At 40.2% G+C, this 25,194-nt stretch overlaps 3 protein-coding genes across 4 annotated transcripts; all 3 read left to right on the forward strand.

Annotated features, from left to right (window-relative positions):
- Positions 1-776: 776 nt before the first annotated feature.
- Positions 777-8,522, forward strand: LOC135642401 (putative leucine-rich repeat receptor-like protein kinase At2g19210). 2 transcript variants are annotated; one of them, XM_065158532.1, is made up of 13 exons: positions 777-875; positions 1,151-1,712; positions 2,269-2,747; positions 3,839-3,974; positions 4,076-4,147; positions 4,643-4,714; positions 4,794-4,874; positions 5,195-5,367; positions 5,504-5,763; positions 6,140-6,266; positions 7,090-7,158; positions 7,243-7,429; positions 7,959-8,522. In XM_065158532.1, the coding sequence occupies exons 1-13, from the start codon at positions 800-802 to the stop codon at positions 8,383-8,385; spliced, it is 2,721 nt and encodes a 906-aa protein (XP_065014604.1). In that variant the 5' UTR covers positions 777-799; the 3' UTR covers positions 8,386-8,522. The 2 variants fall into 2 exon arrangements, with proteins under 2 accessions (XP_065014604.1, XP_065014605.1); XM_065158533.1 differs by having other exon boundaries at positions 5,510-5,763.
- A 1,011-nt stretch (positions 8,523-9,533) lies between these two features.
- On the forward strand, positions 9,534-17,054 carry LOC135643113 (senescence-induced receptor-like serine/threonine-protein kinase). Its single transcript, XM_065159709.1, has 13 exons — positions 9,534-9,689; positions 9,894-10,461; positions 10,544-11,022; positions 11,321-11,456; positions 11,533-11,604; positions 12,710-12,781; positions 12,853-12,933; positions 14,037-14,197; positions 14,311-14,573; positions 14,956-15,082; positions 15,292-15,360; positions 15,457-15,646; positions 16,231-17,054. Exons 1-13 carry the CDS (start codon positions 9,620-9,622, stop codon positions 16,679-16,681), a joined length of 2,739 nt encoding a protein of 912 aa, XP_065015781.1. The 5' UTR covers positions 9,534-9,619; the 3' UTR covers positions 16,682-17,054.
- A 625-nt stretch (positions 17,055-17,679) lies between these two features.
- On the forward strand, positions 17,680-24,754 carry LOC135642009 (probable LRR receptor-like serine/threonine-protein kinase At1g51880). Its single transcript, XM_065157752.1, has 13 exons — positions 17,680-18,049; positions 18,132-18,699; positions 18,842-19,344; positions 19,611-19,749; positions 19,838-19,909; positions 20,702-20,773; positions 20,858-20,938; positions 21,669-21,838; positions 22,000-22,226; positions 22,585-22,711; positions 23,147-23,215; positions 23,313-23,502; positions 24,131-24,754. The coding sequence occupies exons 1-13, from the start codon at positions 17,944-17,946 to the stop codon at positions 24,573-24,575; spliced, it is 2,769 nt and encodes a 922-aa protein (XP_065013824.1). The 5' UTR covers positions 17,680-17,943; the 3' UTR covers positions 24,576-24,754.
- Positions 24,755-25,194: the final 440 nt, after the last annotated feature.

Raw genomic sequence — 25,194 nt, forward strand, 5'->3', positions numbered from 1 at the left:
AACTAAGGTGGACCAGTGTGCATACGACATTCAGAGTTCCGGATAGAGCTAGAACACATAGGTCAATGTCACCCCAACCAAGTCACCTTATGTGGATGCACGATGTTTGATTGGACGAAGAAGAAGATATCCCCATCAAAATTGATAATTATGTCTAATAAAAGGTCAAACTAGTTCCATTACCTACTCCTATCTTTTACCTGCAAATAATGTATGATGATCTGTGAATGTCGTCTCCTTTTATAAGGACGTTATTGCAAGTGACATTAACATACTCGCTCTCCGTGATATCATCATCTTCTGTTCATTAGTTTCCTGCCTTGCAGTCGCAATCACATCCGTCTAAAGATGCGCCGTCTTCCCCTCCTGTCGCTGCTTGAAGACCGTGTCAGAAGGTAGCTACGACGAAGTCATTCTACTACTCGGTTATGATTTCAGACTCCCATGCATTGGACGCTACCATAAAACCATTGACTTTGACATCTGTGTCCTGTTACGCATGCGAATGGCCAGATCAGCAACCCCATTTCTTGCTACTTTACTCTGTAACAGCTGCAGCTCTTAAGCATCCAATGCTTCAATCGTTTCAGGTGGAACCCGCACGCTTTATGTACACGTGTATCATGCTTAGTGTCTCGGCTCTGCCGAAGCGTGTCCGCAGGAAGCCAGCAATCCAAAGAGCTGGTGAGGAAGGGCTTGGCCAAAGTCCACGATCAGGTCATCTACCAAACTCTTCTACAAAAGCAGGAGATGGCCGGCAATCTGATTTCGCGCATTGGGTGGTGTTGGCTCGTGGAGTATGGCCTTTTGGTTCTTCCTTCTTCTGCCGATCGCGTCTCTGAGCACAGTTCACGCACAGCTGCCTACTACTGACGGTGATCCAGCTTCTCCTGAATCTTACTCTGATATCGATGTTGTTTCTTCCTATTTATTCACAATAGTTCTCTAGCAAATGATGGCATATACGTTTCCAGATGATTCTATCATGCATTTAGGCAGTAGCTGATCCTTGATTCATGTCAGTTTTGATGCCTCCCTCAAATGTCATATGATTCACGACACTTCCTTGAAAACGATTTCGGCAATCTCTTGGCAAATGTTCACTAACGATCACAGTGGTCAATCTTCATTCTATCATCATCTTTTGCAGGATACGTAAGTATCGACTGTGGCATCAGCAGCAACACAAATTACACCGACGAAACCACCAACATACCATACGTATCAGACGACGGGTTCATCGACACAGGGACGGACCACACCATCGCCTCCAACTACGCAGGCTCCTCGCTCGAGAAACAACTACAGAATCTTCGAAGCTTTCCAAATGGATCTCGGAATTGCTACGCACTGACGGTGACGCCGGAGCAGAAGTACTTGGTGAGAGCCTCCTTCATGTACGGGAACTACGACGGCCTGAACGGAGCGAGCCCCAGCAATCCCCTCCTCTTCGACCTTCACCTTGGCGTCAACCTTTGGACGACCGTCAACATCACCAAGGCATCCGATGTTCATCGGGCAGAGGTCATTTTTGTTGCTTCTGCTGATTCCGCATCGGTCTGCTTGGTAAAGACTGGCTCTGCAACTCCCTTCATATCTGCACTGGAGCTACGGCCGCTCAAGAACACCATCTATTCTTACGCCAATGCTACGCAAAATCTGGTCCTGTTCTTGCGAATTAACCTGGCACCGACCACGAATCACTTGTTGAGGTGAGCTGAAGCATCACAGCTGCTGATCACCAAAATATTTCTGTTTTCTTTCAAATTACTCGTAGAATTTGATTTGATTTGATTATATTTTAAAAATATTTTTTTTTCTATATTACAGTATTTTTTTTTATATTATAAAAAAAATACTATAACTTTGTAAAAATATTATAAGACCGAATTATAGGAAAATGAAAGAGAAAGAAAAGGGGAAGAGTATGTCTTTGGGTATTTATGATATTAGGTAAAAAAAATAAAAAGAGGAGTTTTTTTATAATATATTTGTTCTCACAAATTTTGATATAACAAATTTATTTTTATTTAAATATTAAAATATTTCCACTAAAATTCATCCAAAAACTCAAGTTATCATGATTAAGTATTAATAATATTAACTAGTTTAAGTTAAAATATGTTATTATATATTAGAATCATAATGAGTTCATCATAGTTATTGATGGTATTTGGAGTTCCATCCATCATATATATAATAGGATAATTTATTTTAAATAAAAAAGCTAACCGTACGATATACTTGTGATGCGGTGATGATCAACAGATATCCGTTCGACCGCTACGATCGCATCTGGCTGCCCTTCGTTTCTACGGTCGGTTGGTCCTCCATATCGACCACCCTCACTGTAAATAACTACGTCAATGATCTATTCGAGGCTCCGTCGGCTGTGATGCAAACGGCGGCAGTGCCCGTTAACGCCAGCATGTTGAAATTCTACTGGGACTTCGTGGATTCGGGCGCCCCCGTTAACGAGTTCTACGCCAACCTCCACTTCTCGGAGCTTCTCCCGAACACCTCGAGGGCGTTCGACGTTTACATTAATGGCGAGAAGTGGTACGCTAACTTCACCCCGACCTACCTCATGTCCGATGCCATATACAGCACCACCCCCCTGACTCCCAGTCTGCGGTATAATTGGGCTCTCAACTCCTCGGGCCTGTCCACGCTTCCTCCAATCCTCAACGCGCTCGAAGTCTACGCGCCGATGTTTTTCAAGAACACGCCGACCGAGTCTGACGACGGTACGTTAGGATATTTCTTATTTCCTTTTTCTTGAGCTGCACATCATGATAATTATCATTTCCATGACACTATATATTGTCAGCACAAGTAGAGGGCAAATTCGCCAATAGAATTTCTTCGAACAAATGCTCGAGCAGGGTCGAAATATGATGTTGATTTACAAGTGGTAAACTGATCTTAAAATTTAATATTCCCTTTTCTGGTGTCGGTTTCAAGCTCCCGTGTCTAGTTAATCATCAGAGAATTCTCATCTTCTTGGTTCAAAACCTGTTTGATCTAAATTTGACTTTCTTGTATAGGCTTCTGATTACTGACATCAACTGACCAGTTCATGAACCTTAAATTTGTCAGCCACTCACAGGTTGACTTTTCTAATGCTTATTAGTCGGGCTATCGCATTTTAGGCCTTTGGACCATATTTAATCTAACAGGAGAGCCATTAATCTTAGATTGTAAGAAAATTATGAATAATGGGAATTGCTCATAAAATGCCTTCGTACCATATTATAACATTACCTTTTTTGTCATACTCGCTGCAAGTTTAATTTTTGAGGATTCATGAGTGTTCTGAGATGATCTTACTAAAGCAGGACAGGGTTAACAAAACGGATGTCAGGTAGAGATGTAGATGATGAAAGAATACTTGATCCTACCATTCTATAAGATCATGTGTTTGGTTTGCAATCATCGTTAGTAATAGATCATGTGGTTTAGTGAATAATCTTTTACAGAATCCTGTGTTTGAAATGGATGCATTGCAGAATACATGGTATAATATGTTTGTTTAGAGGCTATGATTATAATATGAAAAACAGAGTCTACTTAAAAGTACACCCTGAAGAAAAAAAATTGTTACATACCGAAAACATTATGAGATATGCATGCTTTGAGATATTCGATACCTTGATGTTCATAATCACGTGAAAGTTTATTTTATGTTTTCTTTTGATCCCTGTTTTTATTATTTTGTATCTTTTGCCTTGCACTAAATCTGCTATTCAAATTACACTTTAGTAATTATTTTATTGAACAAATGATATGTCACTACACTTAGTGATTTTGGCTTGGTTTCTAATAATTTTGGAATCAGTTGATGCCATTATCAATGTCAGGGAACAATATCAACTGAAGAGAAACTGGATGGGTGATCCATGTTCCCCAAAAGAATATGCTTGGGATGGCTTGAAGTGCAGCTATGATCTCAATCCACCAAGGATCACAGATGTGTGAGTATCCAGCATAAAGATGAAGAGAATTGCAATGATGTGAAAATCAGGTTTTTAAGAAAATTCTTAAGCACTGTCTAAAAGACCAAAATGTTTTGCAGAAACCTCTCGGCAAGTGCATTGACTGGCCCTATTTCCTCTTCTTTTGCCAAGCTCACAGCAATCAAGTACCTGTAAGTGCTGGTAGCTTTGTTTATTCTTGATCTGCTCTCTCATTTGGTTCTGGCATAAGAAAATTGGACTAGGAATTTTTGAACCACTTAGAAATTCTATATTAAGAAGTTAATTCACATTTTAATTTGGCTAAAATCTCATCGAAGTGTTTGATTAAAGAGGTGATTCCAGAATAATCTGTGTAAATGACATATTTGACCAAAGATACTACATAGGAATGCTATAAATTTGGCACTTATGTGAATCTTTACTATAATCAACTTTTACTTTGGAGGAAAAAATTAGTTGTTGCATGACTGTCCATTTGTCATGACTTGTATTAAGTTGGCTAGTCTAAATCATGTGCCATATTAATTTGGCTAGTGTAATGGATCATCGATACTATGCGATGCATTATTTTCTCTTGGTCTCTATTTGAGGTGGAAATCAGTGATCACATACGTATGCGACTTTCCAAATCAGTAATGACTAATGTATGTGACTTTCCATGTCAGTGACTTGTCATATAACAACCTAACAGGATCCTTGCCAGATGTTCTGGGAAATTTGGCTTCGCTTCAAGTCCTGTAAGAATTGCTACTCTTTATCGTCAGATTTGCAATGAAAAGGAATATTGACCCGCTAACTTTTGGTTTCCTTCTACAGGAATTTGGCAGGCAACAATCTTTCTGGGCCAATTCCTGCTTCTCTACTAAAAAGATCACAGCAAGGGTTGCTGATACTTAGGTCTGTTTCTTTTGTTATCCTACTTATGAAGTTATAGAGGCATCTGTCATAGAGTTCTTTTTTTTCGGAGCAAAAAATGAGGTTTAATATAGAGTTTAAGGGTGGTGATGGTAATAACTGAATTTTTGTTCTTTTTGCTTTGGGTTTCACCTTGTTCTCTTTTTCCAATGCCACTGCACCTAAAACATGTCCCTCGGTCTAAACTGCAATCTCTAGTAATAATGCAACAGTTTATTTCATTTAAACTTTAACTTTTTTGAAGAAGAAACATAGACTGATTGCTAACCAATACTAATATCAAGTTAATAATTCTACTGTAGAACTGAAGGCAATCAAAATTTATGCGCCAGTGGAAATTCATGTGAGATAAAGACGGACACAGAATCAAAAAAGAAGAAGATTGCAACACCTATTATCGTGATTATTTGTCTAGTTCCTGCGGTGCTATTTCTTGTGGCTATATTTATCTTCTGTCGAATGAGAAAATCAAAAGGTAAGTGCTTGCTGCAGCAAATTATAACTGTCCATTCATGTCTTTGATGCATACTAACTCAGATATTTGCAAGCATTAGCTACTTAATCACACCCATACGACCTACAATTTATAATTATCATGTTTTATTTGAAAGGGTCAGCAAATATCTTGGTGCAGCCAGAGAAGGAAAGATTGTCCAACTTAGTAAAGGGTCATCAAGATAATCTTTTGCAACTTGATAATCGACAGTTTACGTACACGGAGGTGTTGAGAATAACCAACAACTTTGGAAGAACTCTTGGCAAGGGTGGATTTGGTACTGTGTACCATGGATATTTGGAAGATGGTACTCAAGTCGCAGTCAAGACACGCTCTCAATCATCTTCGCAGGGAACCAAAGAGTTTCTAGCTGAGGTAACTATTTCAACCCTAACAGATTATAGATCTTAAATTTACAAGATGTCTTTCAGTTAACCGTAATATGTTTTTGAAGGGATTAGTTAGTTTAATTTGTAACTGGAGTTTGGTCTGCAAACTCAAACATGCATTAGAATGTTAGTTAACTAGTGCACTTCTCCGATGGAAATATACTCTTCAATACAGGTGATGCTTTGTTTTGTAGCAGGCAGTGAATCTTGGTGCTTTCTTGATAATTTATTCGTCATATTGTGTGATTTTCTAGAGCCCATTAATGCAAGGCAGGTTTTCAACATTGAGCATATTGCTTTTCCATTATTGAGGGTCAGCTTCTTTTAAGATCTGCATTTGACAATTCTGGTTTTGTTTGCAGGTGCAGCACCTGATAAGGATTCATCACAAAAGTCTAGTTTCTTTGGTTGGCTACTGCATGGATGGAGATCATCTGGCTCTTGTCTACGAGTACATGTCTCAAGGAACACTGCTGGATTATATTAGAGGTTATGAATCGTGCATCTCATTGTTGAATTTGCATTCTGAAATTGGAATTTCGCACATTAGATTCCTGATGTTTCTATAAAGAATAGGATTTCTGTTTGGTTCATTTTCATAGCAGCTTTTGAGTGAAACATAAGCAAATTATAAGCTAGCATATCAACCTTATGCATCTTGCAGTTTGAAAAAAGGTAAATTGGCCATTTATTTCATTTTTTAGATCCATTTTTCTTTGAGGAAAAGTAAGATCATTTGATTTTACTATACTAGCCTGTGGTTATAGAAGGTTTCATCAACATGATGGCATGGACCGTGGGAAATTGTGACATTTTAATTATTTTCTCGTTTCAGTTTTCTTTGGTTACAGTTATAGAAGATCATCTGTAGAATTCTTATATGACAAATTGACACAAAATTTGTTCTTTGGCAGAAAGAGATGTTGCCTCCTCATACTTTGTAAGTCATAATAAAGCAACTTAAAAACTTATATCTTAAACTAAAAGGAAAATTCACATAAAGTGAAAGTTCTACTCAAGAAGAAATCCTGATGGTGATTATATGACATCCTATCCACTTTAGAACCTGATGAAACTAAGTAAAAGACCTTGCTAAGCTAGTGCACCCTTGCTGCTTTCCACAATCAAATGCAGCAATTTTCACATTTGACGCACAGCAATTTCTTATGCCTTGATTACTAGAAAGGCATCACTATTGTCTTGAGCATCAAACTGACAACTGTAACAGGAATTAAGCACTCTGTATTACATAATTTTCAGTAAACTTCCAGTGAACTGATGAAAGCGTTATTGTAATCGTCTTCTTCGTCAGGTAAACCTCGCAATGCCAGTGCTTTTAGTTGGGGAAAACGTCTCCAGATCGCAATTGAAGCTGCACAAGGTTTGGTAGCAAATTAGAAACGCACAATATTAAGCTGTTTGTGTATCTCTTCATTTTACATTAGCAGTTTTCCATGACGTGCAGGTCTAGAATATTTGCACAAGGGATGCAAACCACCACTAATACATAGGGATGTGAAGACTGCAAATATCCTTTTGAGTGAACAGCTAGAGGCAAAGATTGCAGATTTTGGACTGTCCAAGGCTATCCAAAATGATGTTACTAATGTGCCCACGGCAGTGGTTGGCACACCCGGATACCTTGATCCAGAGTACGTAACAAACTGTTTCATTATTCTTTTTATTTTGGCCCATATAGATATATATGTCACTAAAATTTATCACTAAGAACAGGAAGAATGTTTCTCATCCACACGGCTGAACTTATGTGATTATGAGTCCAAATTAGATTTTTGACTTCTGAGAGCATGCTATTTTGTGAAGAGGAATTAATAAGAGATTTAACTTAACTTTATACCGCATCTTGCTATGGAAAAAATAAGATAAAGTAACCTCAGTCAGCTGGCCTGATGCTTCTTAAAGCTAGACTTAAGGTGATGTGCTCTAAATAGAGGCAGTATACTTGTGTTACATAGAGCACAGATTGGTGTACCTCAGTCGACTTACCATACTGTCATGAATAAACTGCATTAAATTATCTTTCAATTATTGTTATCCCCGGTGCATAATCCTATTTGTTTTCTTAGTAAGAAGTATTTTTCTTCCGAAAAGACTCGGTGTAACATATATAGTGAACCATGACAGTGAGGCTAATTCTGATGTGCTTTGGTGCTTGTTCAGTTATTACATCTCCGGCCAACTCAGTGAGAAGAGTGACGTGTACGGATTTGGGGTGATCCTGTTGGAGCTCATCACAGCTGAGCCGCCAATTCTTATAGGCAGACAGAATGCTCATATAGTTCAACGGGTGCGCGAAAGGCTTGCCAACGGGAATATCGAGGATGTCATCGATTCCAAGCTGCAGGGGGAGTACGACGTGAATTCGGTGTGGAAGGTTGCTGATATAGCATTTAGGTGCACGGCACAAGCCTCCCACCAGAGACCCACCATGACGGAAGTTGTAGCGGAGCTGAAGGAGAGCTTGGCACTGGAATGTCCTCGTGATACCATGGGCAATAGTAACATCTACCCAGAAACCAACGAGGTGAGCCAGAATAGCGCTATGGAAATAGAACGATTTGTGGAGTTCTCTCCATCAGCAAGATAGAACCATGGGCTGTGTGGGATGATGGATACTTCTACGTTCAATTGAGTTCTAATTTTGTCTTAGAGACTGAAATGTACTATAATGTTGTGCTTTGATGAGTGTACGGTAAACACTAAGCTAAATAAGTTCTGGGTGAATCTTGGATGTGCGTGGTTCGAATTGTGCAGCGAAACCATCCGGTTCGATTTTAGTTTTTGATTTTGGAAAACCGGAACGTTGGTTCCGAAACCATGTCGAAGGCTACTGTGCCCTGTCGATACGCTGTGTTTTGTGTACAGCGCAGGTTGATCCTTGTGGATAATACTCTGTCCAAATCCAACTCCCCCCAAAAAAACCCAAGTCAAAGGACTCCCGGGTCCGCGACAAAGATTTGCGTCCCACGCCGCCTCTCGGTCGGCTCGCCCGCAGTCGTCGCCCCGCGGCCATCTGCTCTTCTACGCCGCCCCGTAAGCGTTCTGCCTTCATCTTCTTCCTCCTCTCTCTCTCTCTCTCTCTCTCTCCCTTCGGCTTCGCCCGCCTTTACTTCTCAAACATAAGAATACAATTCATAATCCTTCAGCTAGCCTGTAGGATTTGACATTCTCCTGGAGAGGCATTGGCTCATGCGTGGCATGCATGACTGACATTGACACAAATGGCTTTGTAAGAATCTGCAGGGCATGTTTCGTGCATTGTCCTACAACGACAGCCATCAGACCAGCGGATAACGGTAAGAGATATACTAAACGTCCGTTGACCTCCACCAAGTCAGAAGGTCATTTCGTAGAGGTCTCTTTCTTCTTCACTAGCTACGATGTAACGATGCACGAATCTTAATGTCCGTCACGCTTCTTGAGAAGAAACCACGGGCCAGATTATGTCAACACATCTGACTTTGTCGAGAACACCGTCATCTTACGATCTCAAATTCTCGCCTATATTTCTTGCTAATTGAACACGTCTTGCATACGCTCGGTGGACTTTCTTATTCACAGAAGAAATCTGGCATGACAAGTAATCTAATACATGTAGCTGGAAGCAGATGTTATTAATCATGCATCCACTTGAATCGAACCGCTTACCAAAAGAACGAAGTATACGTCTGAAGTATAATATACCTTCGTTCCCTTAACGTGGTTTCCTTCTTCTTCTTCGTGGGATGGAGGAGTTGACCCACAACGAAGTATTAAGCACGAAGTCGTCTCCCTCTGCCAAAAGCTGACCGAGGGATCATCTCAGCTTGGGGACGAGAGGGATGGCTCCTTGGTTCTTTCTTCTGTTGGAGATAGCAGTACTCGTCACAGTTCATGGCCAGGACAGTCGAGGTGATCCATCTCTTTGTCTAAAGCTAATCATAAAGATGTTTACGTTGTCATTTTGAATCCTTAGTTTATGGTTTCCTCGATAGTGTTATGGTTATGATGCTATGCAGGCTGTGATCATATAATTGCTAGCAAGTAGATGATAAGCTCATGTCGCATCTCTCTGCTTAAGCTTTTCGCCTGAATCATCGTCTCGTCTTTTGGCAGACTTCATAAGCATCGACTGTGGCATAACCAGCAATACTAATTACACCCACGGTAAGACCGACATACTCTACGTATCCGATGACCAGTTCACGGACACGGGGATCAATCACCAAGTCGCCTCAAACTACGTGTCTTCCTCGCTCGACGAACTACTGTTGACGGTGCGAAGCTTTCCCAACGCTTCCCGAAGTTGCTACGTCTTGAAGCCGGTGATTCAGTACCGGAAGTACATCGTGAGGGCGACCTTCATGTACGGGAACTACGACGGCCTGAACCGTGCGAACGCCGTCAAGCCGCTGCTGTTCGATCTGTACATGGATGTCAACTTTTGGCAGACGGTCAACGTCAGTGATCCGACAAGCATTTACGAGGTGGAGGCCGTGGCCGTTGCTTTGGCGGATTCTGTGTCGGTGTGCTTGGTGGATACGGGCTCGGGAACTCCCTTCATATCTGCACTGGAGCTGAGGCCGCTTGTGGATGTCATGTATCCTTCTGCAAACACCTCGCAGAGTCTGGTTCTTAACTATCGCCTTAACATCGGACCTTCGACAAATAGCTCAGCGTTGAGGTAAGGAATCTTACAGAATCTTCATGGTTGACTTCTTTTGACGTTATTTTCGGTTTCTTTTCGCGCTTTGGTTGATGAGCAGATATCCCGATGACCCCTACGATCGCATATGGCGGCCGTGGACGAGTCCAGACGCGTGGATGGAGATATCAACCACCGAAACGATCAGCAACAGCGAGAAGGATCTGTTCCAGCCGCCGACGGCCGTCATGCAGACCGCGGCCACACCCTCGGGGAACAGCTCGAAGATGGAGTTCTACTGGACCTTCGCGGATGCGCAGGTCCCAAACAACGAGTTCTACGTCAACTTGTTCTTCACCGAGTTCGAGCGCAACACCTCGAGACTGTTCAACGTGTATCTCAACGACGTACTGCTGAAAAATTACACCCCGCCCTATGGGTCGGTGGGCTATTTGTACAGCACCCGCCCCCTGGATCAGGCGTCCGAGTACCACTGGGCCCTCAACTCCACGGGCCTGTCCACCCTGCCCCCCATCCTTAACGCCATCGAGGTTTTCACGGCGATGCATCTCACGCGGGCGGCCACCGCCTCCGGTGACGGTACGTTCTTCCCTTCTTGGATGAGAAATTGCGTTGCATGCACGTATCTCGTAAGTGTTCCCTGTGGCGCATTGCACGAAAGGTGTTTGGTGTTTTTCCAATGACTCGTATTGCCGGACATGTTTGGTCCGAAGTTGTCCTCTGCTTTTCGCCTGATCTTTCTCAGAACTTGTTGATATCTTGCAGAACATGCTTTCAGCACTTTCAATTTCCTTTTTTGGATCATTTTATCAAGCAAATGTCATGCCATTACACTGTAATGACTTGAAGTTTGGTATTTGATCATTTCGAAAACCAGCTGATGCCATTAATGCCATCAAGGAACAATATCAAGTGAAGAGAAGTTGGATGGGTGATCCATGTGCCCCAGAACAATTCCCTTGGGATGGCCTAAATTGTAGCTATGGAACCGATTCATCAAGGATCATAGCTATGTGAGTTTTCCATTAGAAAACAAAGAAAATATAATGCTCCTGGAGATCATTTCTGACTGACAAAAATGTTCTGCAGAAACTTGTCTTCGAGTGCATTGACTGGAGTTATTTCCTCTTCTTTTGCTAAGCTCACAGAAATCAAGTACCTGTAAGTGCTAGTAGCTCTATTATTTTTCTCTTCGCACTCCATATGTCCCCTTTTTTTTAGTCTGAGGATTAGAATTTGAAGATGAATGCTACATCAATTTATTGAAGAGATGCAATTTGTTCTGTCATTGAGTTGCAATATTTTTTGTTCGGTTAAGAATTTGCCATACAATTATTTTTCATGTGTTCTATCGAAGAGATGTTCCAAAAAATAAGCTGGATAGATGACATATAGACCCTCAAATATTGTATTTAGTGTTTCGTTAAACTTTCACATAACTATAGAGCCTTAATTATAATCAACTGTTGCATCGAATAAGCTACTTAATTAGTGCATGTATGTGGACTTGACATCCTACTGATTGAATTATATATTAATAATTAGCAGTTTAATGTATATGGTTCGTCTCAAATCGAAATATTTTACTATTATCATGTGATGTCTTTATATTCATTGCTTTTTAAAACTGCCTGTCAAGTATCTTTTTTGTCTGAAAAAAGAAATTTATTAAAACTTAAGGAGCCAAGTTACAAAAAAATAAAGGGATTACAGTTGAAAAATAGACAGGTGACTCCTTAGAACTGAGTCTACTGAAGTAGAATCCAACTCCCTTAGTCGGCAAGCCATCCGCCAAACTTATCGACCTCCCTAAAAACATGCCTTGACATACCGATAATGAAGGTCTCCAAAATGAAAAGGAAATCTCTCATCACATCATCTTGGAAATTCTCAACTCAAACACAATGGTATAATAGATTAATATACACCGATAATTGTCTCGTTAGCAATTCTGATTAGAACAGGGTTTTACTAGAAAGAAGCTCTGTCACAATAGGATTTCTGATGTATTTCATTGCAGCAAGTAATTACCTAATTTGTACACAACTGCTAGATGTTCCAATTGACATGTTGAACATGCTAAACCCAACGATAGTGGCACCAATGTCCCTTAATGACATGTTATGGAGGTGATCAATGCATAAAACTTTTGGTCCTGGTAGAATATCGTAGTCAACTAGTTTGTTGCTGACTATTTCCTGTAATTCCTTTTATTCTGATATTTCTGAAGAGAGTAACTAATTGCATATGTGACTTTCCATTTCAGTGACTTGTCTTACAACAACCTAACAGGACCAATACCTGATGCTTTAGGAACATTGTCGTCACTCCAAGTCCTGTAAGGATTGCTAACATTCCTGTTATTATAGTAGAAAACTTGGTTGCTCTAATTTGTGGCATTTTCTGCAGAAATTTGACAGGCAACAATCTTAATGGGTCAATTCCTGCTTCTCTGCTGAAAAAATTACAACAAGGAGCACTGACATTTAGGTTTGTTTTCTCTCTAGACCTTATGGTGCTGCAATGATATCCTTGATAATGTTCTCCTACATTGAACTGATCTGTACTAAGGCTGAGCCATAAGGAAAGCTTCAAGTCTAAGAGAAACCTGTTCGATATAGGTTTGCCACCCTTACAGTGACATGTTCCTGGACTTGCATTATAAGTGCACGAGCAACTTCCTTCGAATAATGCATTCAGGTTAGCCTTGAGTAATAGAAAAATAAAATGTTTAAGATAGGATTAGTGTCTGGAAATTGAAGCTCAAGGTTCTCACCCTTCCCCTTACTAGATGTTTGCATCAATTGTTTGTGATACTGCTACTACATTTTTTGTAATCTTCTTCACCGGTGTCTAACCTTATAAGACATTAGAACTTTTTTAACATATAATGAACAAGCATTTTCTTAGTATATGGTTGTGTATGCTTAGGTGCAATTTGTACATTTTAAACTCACTTTTCGTATGGTGGAGATCCTATATATGCCAAGGACTCTAATTTTGCACTGAGTTAAAGATTGTATACTTAACATGAAAACAAAGATGGAGTTCTGTAATATAGAAAAGATTAAAAAAAAAAGGACTATGTTGGAGTTTGGGTTGTATATTAGAGCATCATTACTTAGAATTTAAATATCTAACAATTTTGTTAAGTAGTTTGCGGTATGATAGCCTTGATGGACTAACTGTAGTATAAGGGTAGGATTAGGATTGAAGATGAAAGATGTAAGATTCATCTGACTATTACGTTGAACATTGTATGGAGGATCAGATAGACAAATCACAATAAGATTGAGAAAATTGATGGCTTTGAAGTTGGTTATGTACAATTGTACATCGATCTTTGCTTTTTGGCATTGATGGGAGTCTCATGACTTGCCCGCCTTTTAGCAGCATTTGTTATGGGATCTCTATGTTTGTGCAAGAAGGTGAGAAACAAATGAGCTGACTCACTCTAACTACATATACATGAGTCCTGCATGTTGTTATTACATTTTTTACAATTTCCTTAGACTGCATTCTGCTTGGTTTGTCAGACTCCCATTTTTTCTATATATTAAATTCTAATATCAAATTGCATAACTCATTGCTAGCTATGAAGGCAATCCTAATCTTGGTACTGATGGAACTTCAAATGGATCAAAGAAGAAGAGTGGAACACCCATGACTGTGACTTACATTGTGGTTCCTGTGGTGGTGGTTCTACTGCTTGTAGTCATCATATTTGTTGTGTGGAGAGTAAGAAAGTTTCGAGGTAAGTGTTTCTTGATGCAAACCCTTTCTTCTATGTTAGTGCCATTTCACTTTCAACATAGGCATGCCTAGGAAGCTCATACTTAATCCCACTTTCTGTGTTTCACATTAAAGGATCAACACAAGATATCCATGCGAGGCCAATGATTGATAACTTCTCCATACCAGCAACAGTCAATCCAGAGAATCCTTTTCAACATGAGAATCGACAATTTTCATACAAGGAGCTGGAGAAAATAACGAGGAAATTCACAAATGTCCTTGGCAAAGGCGGATTTGGTACTGTCTTCCTAGGCTATTTAGAAGATGGTACTCGAGTTGCAGTCAAGACACGGTCTGAATCATCATCCCAAGGCACCAAAGAGTTTCTAGCCGAGGTAATTAGTTTGACCCAAGTTAGTGATACAGTAGTTGGCTTCAAACTAGCAGTAGCTTTCTTAGATCATTAACATTATGTTGAACCCGGAATGTGGTTTGCATCCTTGAATATACTGTAAAATCACTGGAAACCGAAGCAGTGATTTTCCAGTGAAGATGTAGTGATCAATGCAGGTGATCTCATCTCACAGTAGCAGGTCATAAATCTAGAAATATTTTTGGTTATTTGGTCAAATTCCTTTCTATTTTTTTTATGATAATGAACCTATGGATCCTAATTATGCTTTTTCCAACATTTATCTTCTTGTTCGTACATCGTCGAGGGTTCATGCTCTTCTTCTTCTTAAATTCTGCATCTGAGAAATCAGGTTCTTATTACAGGCCCAGAACTTGGCAAAGATACATCATAGGAACCTTGTTTCTTTGGTTGGCTACTGCATGGATGGAGAACACCTGGCGCTTGTCTATGAGTTCATGTCACAAGGAACCCTACAAGATCATCTTAGAGGTTCAGAATCATGCATTTTCTTCCAATTATATCCCAAAAGTAGGATTATTTGTAATTACTACCTGTTTCGATAAATGGTGCAATCTGTTTTGTTTATTTTCCACAATTGTTTTCAATTGACAAAGTAAAAAAGCAAGTTGGCTAAACATTTGCTATCCAGTTCATCATTACTATTTTCAGTGATGTTTGATTTAATTGCCTTTGAATAGATAAAACTCCTGGTGCTACTGCTTTGACCTGGGGACAGCGTCTTCAGATCGCAGTCGAAGCTGCACAAGGTTTGGCACTAATACATACACTAATGCACCCGACCCATCCATAAGGCTTTTTGTCGTTCTCTTTGTTCTACATCCATGGGCTTCAACAATATGCAGGACTGGAGTATTTGCACAAGGGATGCAAACCACCACTAGTCCACAGAGATGTGAAGAGCGCAAACATCCTGTTGAGCGAAAGCCTGGAGGCCAAGATAGCAGATTTTGGGTTGTCAAGGGCTTTCGACAATGCCAACCATACTCATGTATCCACAGCAGTGGTTGGTACCCCCGGGTATCTTGATCCAGAGTAAGTCATGGTTGCTCCTTCCTTTTTCTTTTTCCTCGTTTCCTACGCAGCTTGAGATTCATAAAAAACTCCGATACCAAAGCGATGATCGACGTAAATTAATCCACCAGTCCCCTGGCAAATGTTGTTTGATGTCGAAGTCGTATGAGGCTGACAAAAGGATATACTGGAAAACTTATATTCATCCTCTTATCAGAGGTTGATATACAAATCTTTTCAGCTTAGACATGCGGAATACTCTTTTCTTTCCTGGACTTTTGTATCCATAATGAGGTCTTACCATTAATCACATACATAGTGTTGATGGTTTGCCACTTAAATTCTTTGATGCATACTCTTCTTTGTTTGATTTCAATTCTCGTAGCATTTTGTATTTGTAACTGATAGAAACGAAATAGAAAGAAGAATATTGTATTGATGAAGCATTATTAGAGAAGAAGAAGCTTTAACTTGAATGCATTAACATGTCCCTCTCCTATTTATACAGATTAGGAGGGAGGATTTCCTCGTATAGTTGGAGAAATCTTATCTGCTATCAGTAACAAGATGGAAGCTAATTTGGTTTTGCTTTTGCTCTACTTTAGGTACTCTTCTTCCTACCAACTCAGCGCAAAGAGTGACGTGTATAGTTTCGGGGTGGTTCTCTTCGAGCTGATGACCGGACAACCTCCTGTTGTTGCCACCGGTAACCATGCTACTGGTTTAGCTCAATGGGCACGCCAAAAGCTCAACAACGGGAATATTGAGGATGTGATCGACCCAAAGCTGACGAGAGGGTACGATATAAATTCCGTTTGGAAAGCTGCTGATGTAGCACTGAGATGCACAGAGCATGAATCCCGTAGGAGGCCGACCATGGCCGACGTCGTCATGGAGCTGAAGGAGAGCTTTGCATTAGAGAGCGCTTATTACAGGTCCGAGTTCCCATCCACAACAAGCAACTGGAATCCACACACACAAACTGCATCTGAAAGAAGCCAGACCTCTGCGTTTGAAGTAGAACAGTTCCCAAGGTTCACTCCATCAGCAAGGTGATGAGTGGTTTGTGATCACTAAAAGTCGAGGTTTGATCCTTTCAATGTCTCTCCAATAATATGATCTTTGAAGACTGGTATCTGCTTTCTGGAACCATATTTTAGATTGGGATTCATTCCACCATTCTCTCTATTAGAGTTCACCAAGTTGGACAGAGATAATGCTTGTCCTATAGGATTTAAATTTAAATGTGATCTCATGAGTTTGTATTGGTAAGCTTTAATATCTCTAATTATGTTTAGAATAAATTTAAATGCTGACTTTCCAACTTTAAATGCTGAAATGATGGTTTGGTAGTCGGTAGGAGACACTGCTACTTTGACTTATTATGATGTTTTGATGGAGGAAAAAAAGGTGTGCTATTTATCAACACTTCTGTTTTCTAGGGTGATTTGATGTTTCATGTCATGTCCATTCATTGAATGATGTCCAACCAATTTGCAACGTCCACTTGGAGCGATTGAATCCCATCTACCAAAATCATTTTCAACAGTGATGTGGCCTCAATTTCTCATCATCTATTTAGTCTTCGGACTGAGTCGTAGATTCTAATATTTCAGTGACTTTGAGAGATAAAGACAGGCGAAGGAAAATTCTTTACCATTTATATGTTATTAGTATTTATCTTCGGCAATTAACTGTTATTTTAACCGTTAACTGAAAATATAAATGTTATTAATGTCCTCTAAATTTATTATGATTATTCTAAGAATATATGGGTATTATATATACATATATATATATATATATATATATATATATTGAATTACTTAATAAACAGCTTTATCACATCATATAGACTTTGCCTCCTCTTTAGTCGTTGTTGTTGTTGTTCTTACCATCATGTTCTTCGTCATTACTATTTTCATCTTTATGCACATGTTTTTGTGCCTATAATGTTATCGTCACTGTCGTACTGCATGATTCACTTCGCTTGTACGTGAACGGTTGTACTGCACGATTCTGGGCTCCTCCGGTCATGTGCTTGGATGGAGGATCATGGAAGTCCTCCTTGCCACCTGGTCATGCTGTCGTACTCGTGAGAGGGCCACTTCCAAGCTTCCATGGCTGACTTGAATTCGTCTCCCTTAATCTCGTACTCCGACAGGAGAGCGCTTAGGCTTCTCTCAGACAACCCCTCTTATCCTCCTTCTTCCTTCCGGGCACACCCCGCCACCGCAGCTTGACAGCAGCATAAAGCACCGCATAAGGCCATTCATCCGACGTAGCTCGGTGCAAGAGGAGGATCATCGCGCGGGGAGATGAGCCGCTCTGGATCGTCGGAGATGACACTTTGGTTCTCTGTTCTTATTCTTTTGAGCGTCTCCGCCGTCGCCCATCATTTGCCCAGCGAGACCAGCACTTATGGCAAGCACGCAACATGAAACGTCGACCCCTTCTTTTCTTCTCCCTTCCTTGTACGATATCATAAGCAAACCGTCTTCTGCAGGTTTCATAAGCCTCGACTGTGGAGGCGCCGCAAACTCCAGCTATGAAGTCGAGAGCACGGACATAGAGTACACCTCCGATGACCGAAACATAAGCGCCGGAGAGAGTCACAGCATCGCATCCAATTACTTGAACTCGGTCTCAACACCACTACAGACCCTGAGAAGCTTCCCCAGTGGCTCTCGAAACTGCTACACCCTGACGACGGTGCAAAAGAACACGGCGTATCTCGTGCGAGCAACCTTCATGCACGGAGATTATGATGGCTCGCGAAGCGCCGGCAGTGGCGCTCAGCCGCTGCAGTTTGACCTCCACATCGACGTCAATTTCTGTAAGACCGTGAACATCACGGATGCATCCACAGCCTACACCGTTGAGGTCGTCGTCTACTTACTGGCCGATTCCGTGTCAGTGTGCCTGATAAATACTGGTTCCGGCACCCCTTTCATATCTGTTCTGGAGTTGAGGCCATTGAACGAGGCCCTCTATACTGACGTTCTAAACGGTACCACCAGTCTCGTCCTCTTCGTTCGACTCGACTTGGGAACCACGACGAACGACGTGATAAGGTAGGTGACAGATTTCAGACGTGAAGTCTTTTGATTTCACAGAGAGCGAGAGAGAGAGAGAGAGCTGCGTGTTGTGTTCAAGTAGGTAGTATTTATATTGCTAGGAAATGAAATGATGACGAGCGACTCATCCATTATGCAGGTATCCCGAGGACCGGTATGATCGGATGTGGGAACCGTTCGTCTCCTGGTCCGAGAGGCTCCATTTCCAGCCATCTTTGGACTCCCTAAACACCGCCTCGAACGTAACGAACAGCGTCGGTGATCGGGTCGAGCCGCCGCTGGTGGTCATGCAAACCGCGGCCGTCCCCCTCAATTCCAACAAGTTGGAGTTCTACTGGGACTTCGCGGACTCGGGCGCCCCCGTCAACGAGTTCTACGCCAACCTCCTCTTTTCGGAACTTCTCCCGAACAACTCGCGGGCGTTCAACATTTACCTCAATGGCCGCAACTTGTCCAGCGACTACAAGCCGCCCCAGCTCGTGTCGGACACCGTAAACAACGGTAACCGCCCCTTGACCCCGAGTCCGCGGTACGAGTGGGCTCTCAACTCAACCAACCCGTCCTCCCTTCCCCCAATCCTGAACGCGCTCGAGGTCTACACGCTTATGCATCTCAAGAACAACCTGACCGATTCCGACGACGGTATGTTGTAGTCTCCACCTTTCTTCGCTGGATTTAGGGTTTCGTAGTGTTTTTGAGTAATCTCGGTTTGGTCGGATCAACGTCAAGTTGCCACATATCTTCATAAAGGAACTAAATTAGTTCCCCAATTTCTTGGTGACTACAGTATCACATGCCTTGAATCCATTTAGGCCTTTGAATTACCCTGTGCAATCATTCTATCAAGCAAAGACATGTCATTTCCATGTCTGGAATTGCAATCTAATGGTTTTGCTTTTGGGAATCAGTTGCCGAAATCAACAAGATCAGGGTTCAGTATAGTGTGAAACGAAACTGGATGGGAGATCCATGTACTCCAAGCCAATATGCTTGGGAAGGCTTGAACTGTAGCAGCTCTGGTACTGACCTAACAAGGATCGTGGCCATGTAAGTTTTCGACTTAAGTTAATAAACTATTACACGATGTGGAAGATCAATCTACAAAATTATTAAGTATGCTTGAAATGTTCTACAGCAATTTGTCTTCAAGTGCATTAAATGGCCCGATATCCCCTAATTTTGCGATGCTCGAAAGAATCGAGTCCCTGTAAGTGCTACTAGCTTTATGCTTTTCTATGTTTGCTCTTTTACAATTCCTGTTAGATCAATTTGGAAATTATCTGCTCTTTATTATCATTAGCCTTAGTGTCGAACTTAATGCTCAAGAGATTATCCAACAACAAGCTGGATATACGCCCTTGATCTTATTATAACGCAGTTCATTATGATGTGGGAATTCTGAATCTGATGGCTTAACCGCAAGCAATTTCCATATCAGACAAATAAATTCTGTAAGGTGTCACATGAATCCTCATTTAGTGTTCTACCTGTCTCAATTGACATTGTTCATATATTTTATGGAACATCTGACCTCTGGATGTCAATTATCTTCTACTCATCTTAACTCTGAACTATAATCATAGTTATCTATGATAGGATTTAAGATGGTAGTGATTGATGTGGAATTATAGAAAATTTTATTATCCCTAACTGAAGAATTTTATGTTCAAATCTCAAATCTAGTCAAGAGATCATGTGCAAGAAGAAAATGGTATATAATCTGAAGGCAGAAGCGGGTCATATGAATTTTTTTGATATGGGTAGAATATAATTTCCAAGAGTGGCAGATCAGCTACCTTTGTACTCAACAATCATGAGTCAAGCTAACTTTTACTCACAATGATGAGTCGGGATGAAGGTTATATCCAGTCGGCTAGTCTTAATTAGAATGCTAATGCTATTGAAATTTGTTAATCACTTGTTTTTTCATTTATTTTAGTTGCTTTCTTTTTGATATAAGGTCAAAAAAATAACTTGCATACATGATATTTCATTTCAGTGATTTATCTCACAACAATCTGACGGAATCAATACCTGATGATCTAGGAAACTTGCCATTGCTTCGTGTCTTGTGAGAATTCCGACATCTTAGTTTGGATTCATGATAGAGAAGAAGATATATGATCTTAACAATTATTGGTGTTTGTTCATGCAGAGATCTGTCAGGAAACGATCTTACTGGAGAAATTCCTGCTTCTTTACGTCAAAAATCAGATGCAGGGACACTGATATTTCGGTCAGTCTATCTCTAGTGTTTCTCTTAATGTTTGAACTCCTTTTACTTATCAAACTCTTCCATGAAGAAAGCCCTGGGCTAATCCAATAAAAAGAGGAGAACCTGTTAAAATGCAGGTCTTCACCTCTTGTGATGATACCTTCCCGAACTTGGGTCAAAGAGTGCTAAGCAGCTTACCCAGTACAGCCTTTTTTTATTATTTGTTTGATTGATGCATTTATATTATGCTTCAAATTATAAAATTCAGTTTTGGTCCCTAATCTCATTGTAAAATCAACATAAGATCGAGGTGCTTATTGCTTCAACTTGCAAGTTGTTCACAATAACCTTTTGTAATACTAAAACATCTTTGTGTTTGTGCATTAACTTTGTAGCCTCAATTTTTTGTTGGTACCAAAATTGTGCCCCATACATAAAAGTTATTTGCAGAGTTAGTTAGACTTTGTTTGGAAGGAAGAAAATCCAGTTTGAATCACTTCTGAAACAAAGTAACTATGAATGTGTTGATATTCTTAAACGAGATATTTGAAAAAGAAGTTTGCAGTGCATAAAAGAAAAAGGGCGATAAGTGTAAGAGAGGTTGAGGTTAAGGTTATGGATCCAGAGAGTTCTGTTTCTTGTTTCTGCTTACTCAAAAAATCGACTTTCGGTTAGGATACTAACTATCATGTGGATAAATATGTATTACTTTGTAACAGATACTAATGTCATATTTCAAAACTTATGCTAGATATGATGGCAATCGATATCTTTGTATTAATGCAACTTTTTGTGAGGCAACTCCTGGAAAAAGTACATCGAAGAAGATCTCAACAGTAGTTGTTGTGATTCTTTGTCTAATTGCTCTGCTACTACTTCTGGGGGTCATATTCTTCGTGTGGAAACTGAGAAAGTCATCAGGTATGTTTTTCATGCAGCAACTATTGTTTTCTGCATTCATGCCATTAAAATGGTTCACACAAAATGGACAAGCATTAGCTGTTTGATCCCTCCTTGACCTGCAACCTATGGTACCATGTTATACTTGAAAGGCTGATCAACAAGTGTCTCTGTGGGACCAGGTAAAATCTCCAAATTAGTAAGAGGACATCGAGATAACCCATTCCAACTTGAGAACCGACAGTTCACTTACGAGGAGTTGGAGAAAATAACCAACAACTTTAAAAATGACATTGGAAAAGGTGGATTTGGTACTGTTTACCATGGTTGCTTAGAAGATGGTACTCAAGTTGCAGTCAAGCTGCGCTCTCATTCATCATCACAAGGCACTAAAGAGTTTCTAGCTGAGGTAATGAGTTCACCCATTCTTAGATGAGTGATATAATAGATGCCTTCAGATTAGCAATAGTACTCTTTTAAGGAGATAAATTAACAGCATGTTGGTTATTGGACCTTGATTTGCATCCTCGAGTGTATTGTAAAATGATAACAAAACGTAGCAATGATTTCCATTTATGCAGATGATGTCACCGAATATGTTGGTGGTGTAAATATAACACTTAATTGATCATACTCCTCCTTTTCTTAAGATATCGATGCATATAATACATTACTCCTCTGTTCTTTTTTATATCTATCATCCTGCTATCATGTTGTGAATAGCACTTTCCTAAATTCTGCTTCTAACAACTCTGTTTTCAGTACAGGCCCAGAATTTAATAAGGATTCATCATAAGAACCTTGTTTCTTTGGTTGGTTACTGCATGGATGGAGATCATCTGGCGCTGGTCTACGAATTCATGTCTTTGGGAACCTTACAGGATCATCTTAGAGGTATTGTACCATGCATCCTATAGTCATTATCTAACCTGAAACTAGAATGATCTGTAATAGGTGCTGCTCTGATTTTTAAAGGTACAATAGTTGTTTAGTTTCTTAATTCTTTGGAACTGTGACTTCACTTTCATGAAAAATAAGGAAATTGGATGTTACAATGCTGGCCAGAGGTGTTCTTGAGCTTTGGCTCACTGGTTTGCTATTTAGTCCATTTAAATACTGGTGAAGCTCTACGCTGTTGCTATTTGTATTCAAATACAGCATTTTCCACATTTTACGCCAATTTTGTTTTTTCATCACCTGAGCAGTAAGAAAGGCCTCATTACATAGAAAGTTGAAGTGAGATCCTGCATAGAAAACACTACGTGGTGCATGTTTCATCAATGAGCTTTCTGTGAACTGATTCATGGCTGTTTTATTTGTCTTCTGTAGGTAAGTCCAGCGGTGTCACCACTTTGACTTGGGGACAGCGTCTTCAGATTGCAGTAGAAGCTGCACAAGGTTTGGCACCGATACACAGTACTTATGTCAGTAGCCCATTCCTAGGTCTTCTTGTTCTTCTCCCCATTGTACAATCTTGGATTTCAATGATGTGCAGGCCTGGAATATCTGCACAAGGGTTGCAGACCACCACTAGTCCATAGAGATGTGAAGACCACAAACATCCTGTTGAGTGACAGTCTAGAAGCCAAGATAGCAGATTTTGGTTTGTCCAGGGCTTTTCAGAATGATGCCGACAGTCATGTATCCACAACTGTGGTTGGCACACCAGGATACCTTGATCCAGAGTACGTCATGGGTTCCCCTTTTGTCTTTTTCATTGTTCCCTACCTATATCCTTATCTCGAGAGTTTTAGATATTGAAACTTGACACCAAGACATGAAAGTAAAATGGGGAACAACAAAAGAAATCTGCATACATGCATCTGAAGTTATAAGACTTAAACTGCATTAACATCTTACAGCATATATGGATTGGAAAGGAGAGAAAATTATCCGAAGAGTATACAACTAGAGATTTGAGTTCCCATCTTTGAAAATTACAACTCCTACTTCCACTTTTGTTGCTTCTATCACTGTCCTAGCTGTTGGCCAAAGTCAATTTCGAATATCATGCAACTGGAAAATGACAATTGATATCAATATAAGGCTGCTGGAGTGATATGCTGGAAATCATTTTTCAATTTGGTATGCCCAGCAATATCCAAGGTTATTGTGGAAATCCTACACTGCTAAATATTACTGGTCTGTCCAGATCTACGGATCATAATGTTGAATTACTATCATTCTCGAACTGTGTTAATGTTCTGCCACATTGTTTCATTCAGATTCTATATGATCTGTAGAGAATCAACTTTCACAAAATATCTTATGAGAAACAAGAAGCTAATCTGGTATGGTTTTGCACTTGTTCAGGTACTATTTCACCTACCAACTCAGCGAGAAGAGCGATGTCTATAGCTTTGGGGTGGTTCTATTGGAGCTCATCACTGGCCAACCTCCTATTCTAAGACATCCTCAGCATAATGCTAGTTTAGTTCAATGGGTGCACCAAAGACTCGCGACAGGGAATATCGAGGACATTGTTGATGCAAACCTGCAGAGTCTATATGAAGTGAATTCCATCTGGAAAACTGCTGATATAGCATTTAAATGCACATCACGAACCTCCCAACAACGGCCGACAATGACCGATGTTTTGATGGATCTTAAGGAGGGCTTGGCACTCGAGCTCGCTCGTGAGACATCTGAGCTCCCATCTATGAGCAGCAAGAACCTGGATGCAGAAAATACTGGAATAAGTCAGACTAGTACAAATGAAATACAATACCTCGTGGGGTTTTCTCCAGCCGCAAGATAATGCCACCGAGTATTCTGTATCTTGGATCTCTGCACTTCCCAGAAGCTTTCTTTTAGTTAGTATGGCTTTGTAGTTTGTTGTATCTCCTTAAGTTCAAACTTATTTCTATACTGTCACTAAAAATCTTAGTAGTCATGTATTCATTTATCAATCCCACTGTGTTTTACCATTTGCTTCAATGTTGAGACTCCTCCAAAAACTCTGTTGAACTATCAATGCATCATAAGACAATGAGGTTCAGATTGCAACCTCATTTAGGATGATGATTAGATTGCACCTTGGATCCATACAACAAGACGCATTTAGGATGATTAATCGATCGCTATAGCGCCTGATTCTTAAACTTCACGAGTTAACTTTTCGTCTAAATAAAAGGAAAACAACTTATCATGGGTGCGAGAGATTAAAATCTCTTATCGCGGTATCGATCATCATTATTTAATATTATTATAATTTTGTATGGGTAATTTTATATTATTATAATTTTTAACTTTTTTTATTATTTAAAAATGAATTTATATATTTTTTTAAATGATTTTTAATTAAAAATTGACTATTTGGATCGGAACTATTGATTCTCATTTCGGTTTTGCTTCCTCGGACCATAAACTGCCGATTC

Source organism: Musa acuminata, chromosome BXJ3-7 (genome assembly GCF_036884655.1).
Source record: "Musa acuminata AAA Group cultivar baxijiao chromosome BXJ3-7, Cavendish_Baxijiao_AAA, whole genome shotgun sequence".
NCBI classification, from domain to species: Eukaryota; Viridiplantae; Streptophyta; class Magnoliopsida; order Zingiberales; family Musaceae; genus Musa; species Musa acuminata.

Excerpts from the sequence above, each read along its gene's own strand:
- LOC135642401 (XM_065158532.1), top strand. The coding sequence starts at position 800 with ATGGCCTTTTGGTTCTTCCTTCTTCTGCCGATCGCGTCTCTGAGCACA. Across the intron at positions 5,368-5,503 it reads TCGAATGAGAAAATCAAAAG|GGTCAGCAAATATCTTGGTG; the intron begins GTAAGTGCTTGC and ends TTTATTTGAAAG. Across the intron at positions 7,430-7,958 it reads CCCGGATACCTTGATCCAGA|TTATTACATCTCCGGCCAAC; the intron begins GTACGTAACAAA and ends GTGCTTGTTCAG.
- LOC135643113 (XM_065159709.1), top strand. The coding sequence starts at position 9,620 with ATGGCTCCTTGGTTCTTTCTTCTGTTGGAGATAGCAGTACTCGTCACA. Across the intron at positions 9,690-9,893 it reads TCATGGCCAGGACAGTCGAG|ACTTCATAAGCATCGACTGT; the intron begins GTGATCCATCTC and ends GTCTTTTGGCAG. Across the intron at positions 15,647-16,230 it reads CCCGGGTATCTTGATCCAGA|GTACTCTTCTTCCTACCAAC; the intron begins GTAAGTCATGGT and ends GCTCTACTTTAG.
- LOC135642009 (XM_065157752.1), top strand. The coding sequence starts at position 17,944 with ATGAGCCGCTCTGGATCGTCGGAGATGACACTTTGGTTCTCTGTTCTT. Across the intron at positions 20,939-21,668 it reads GCAGGGACACTGATATTTCG|ATATGATGGCAATCGATATC; the intron begins GTCAGTCTATCT and ends AACTTATGCTAG. Across the intron at positions 21,839-21,999 it reads GAAACTGAGAAAGTCATCAG|GTAAAATCTCCAAATTAGTA; the intron begins GTATGTTTTTCA and ends CTGTGGGACCAG.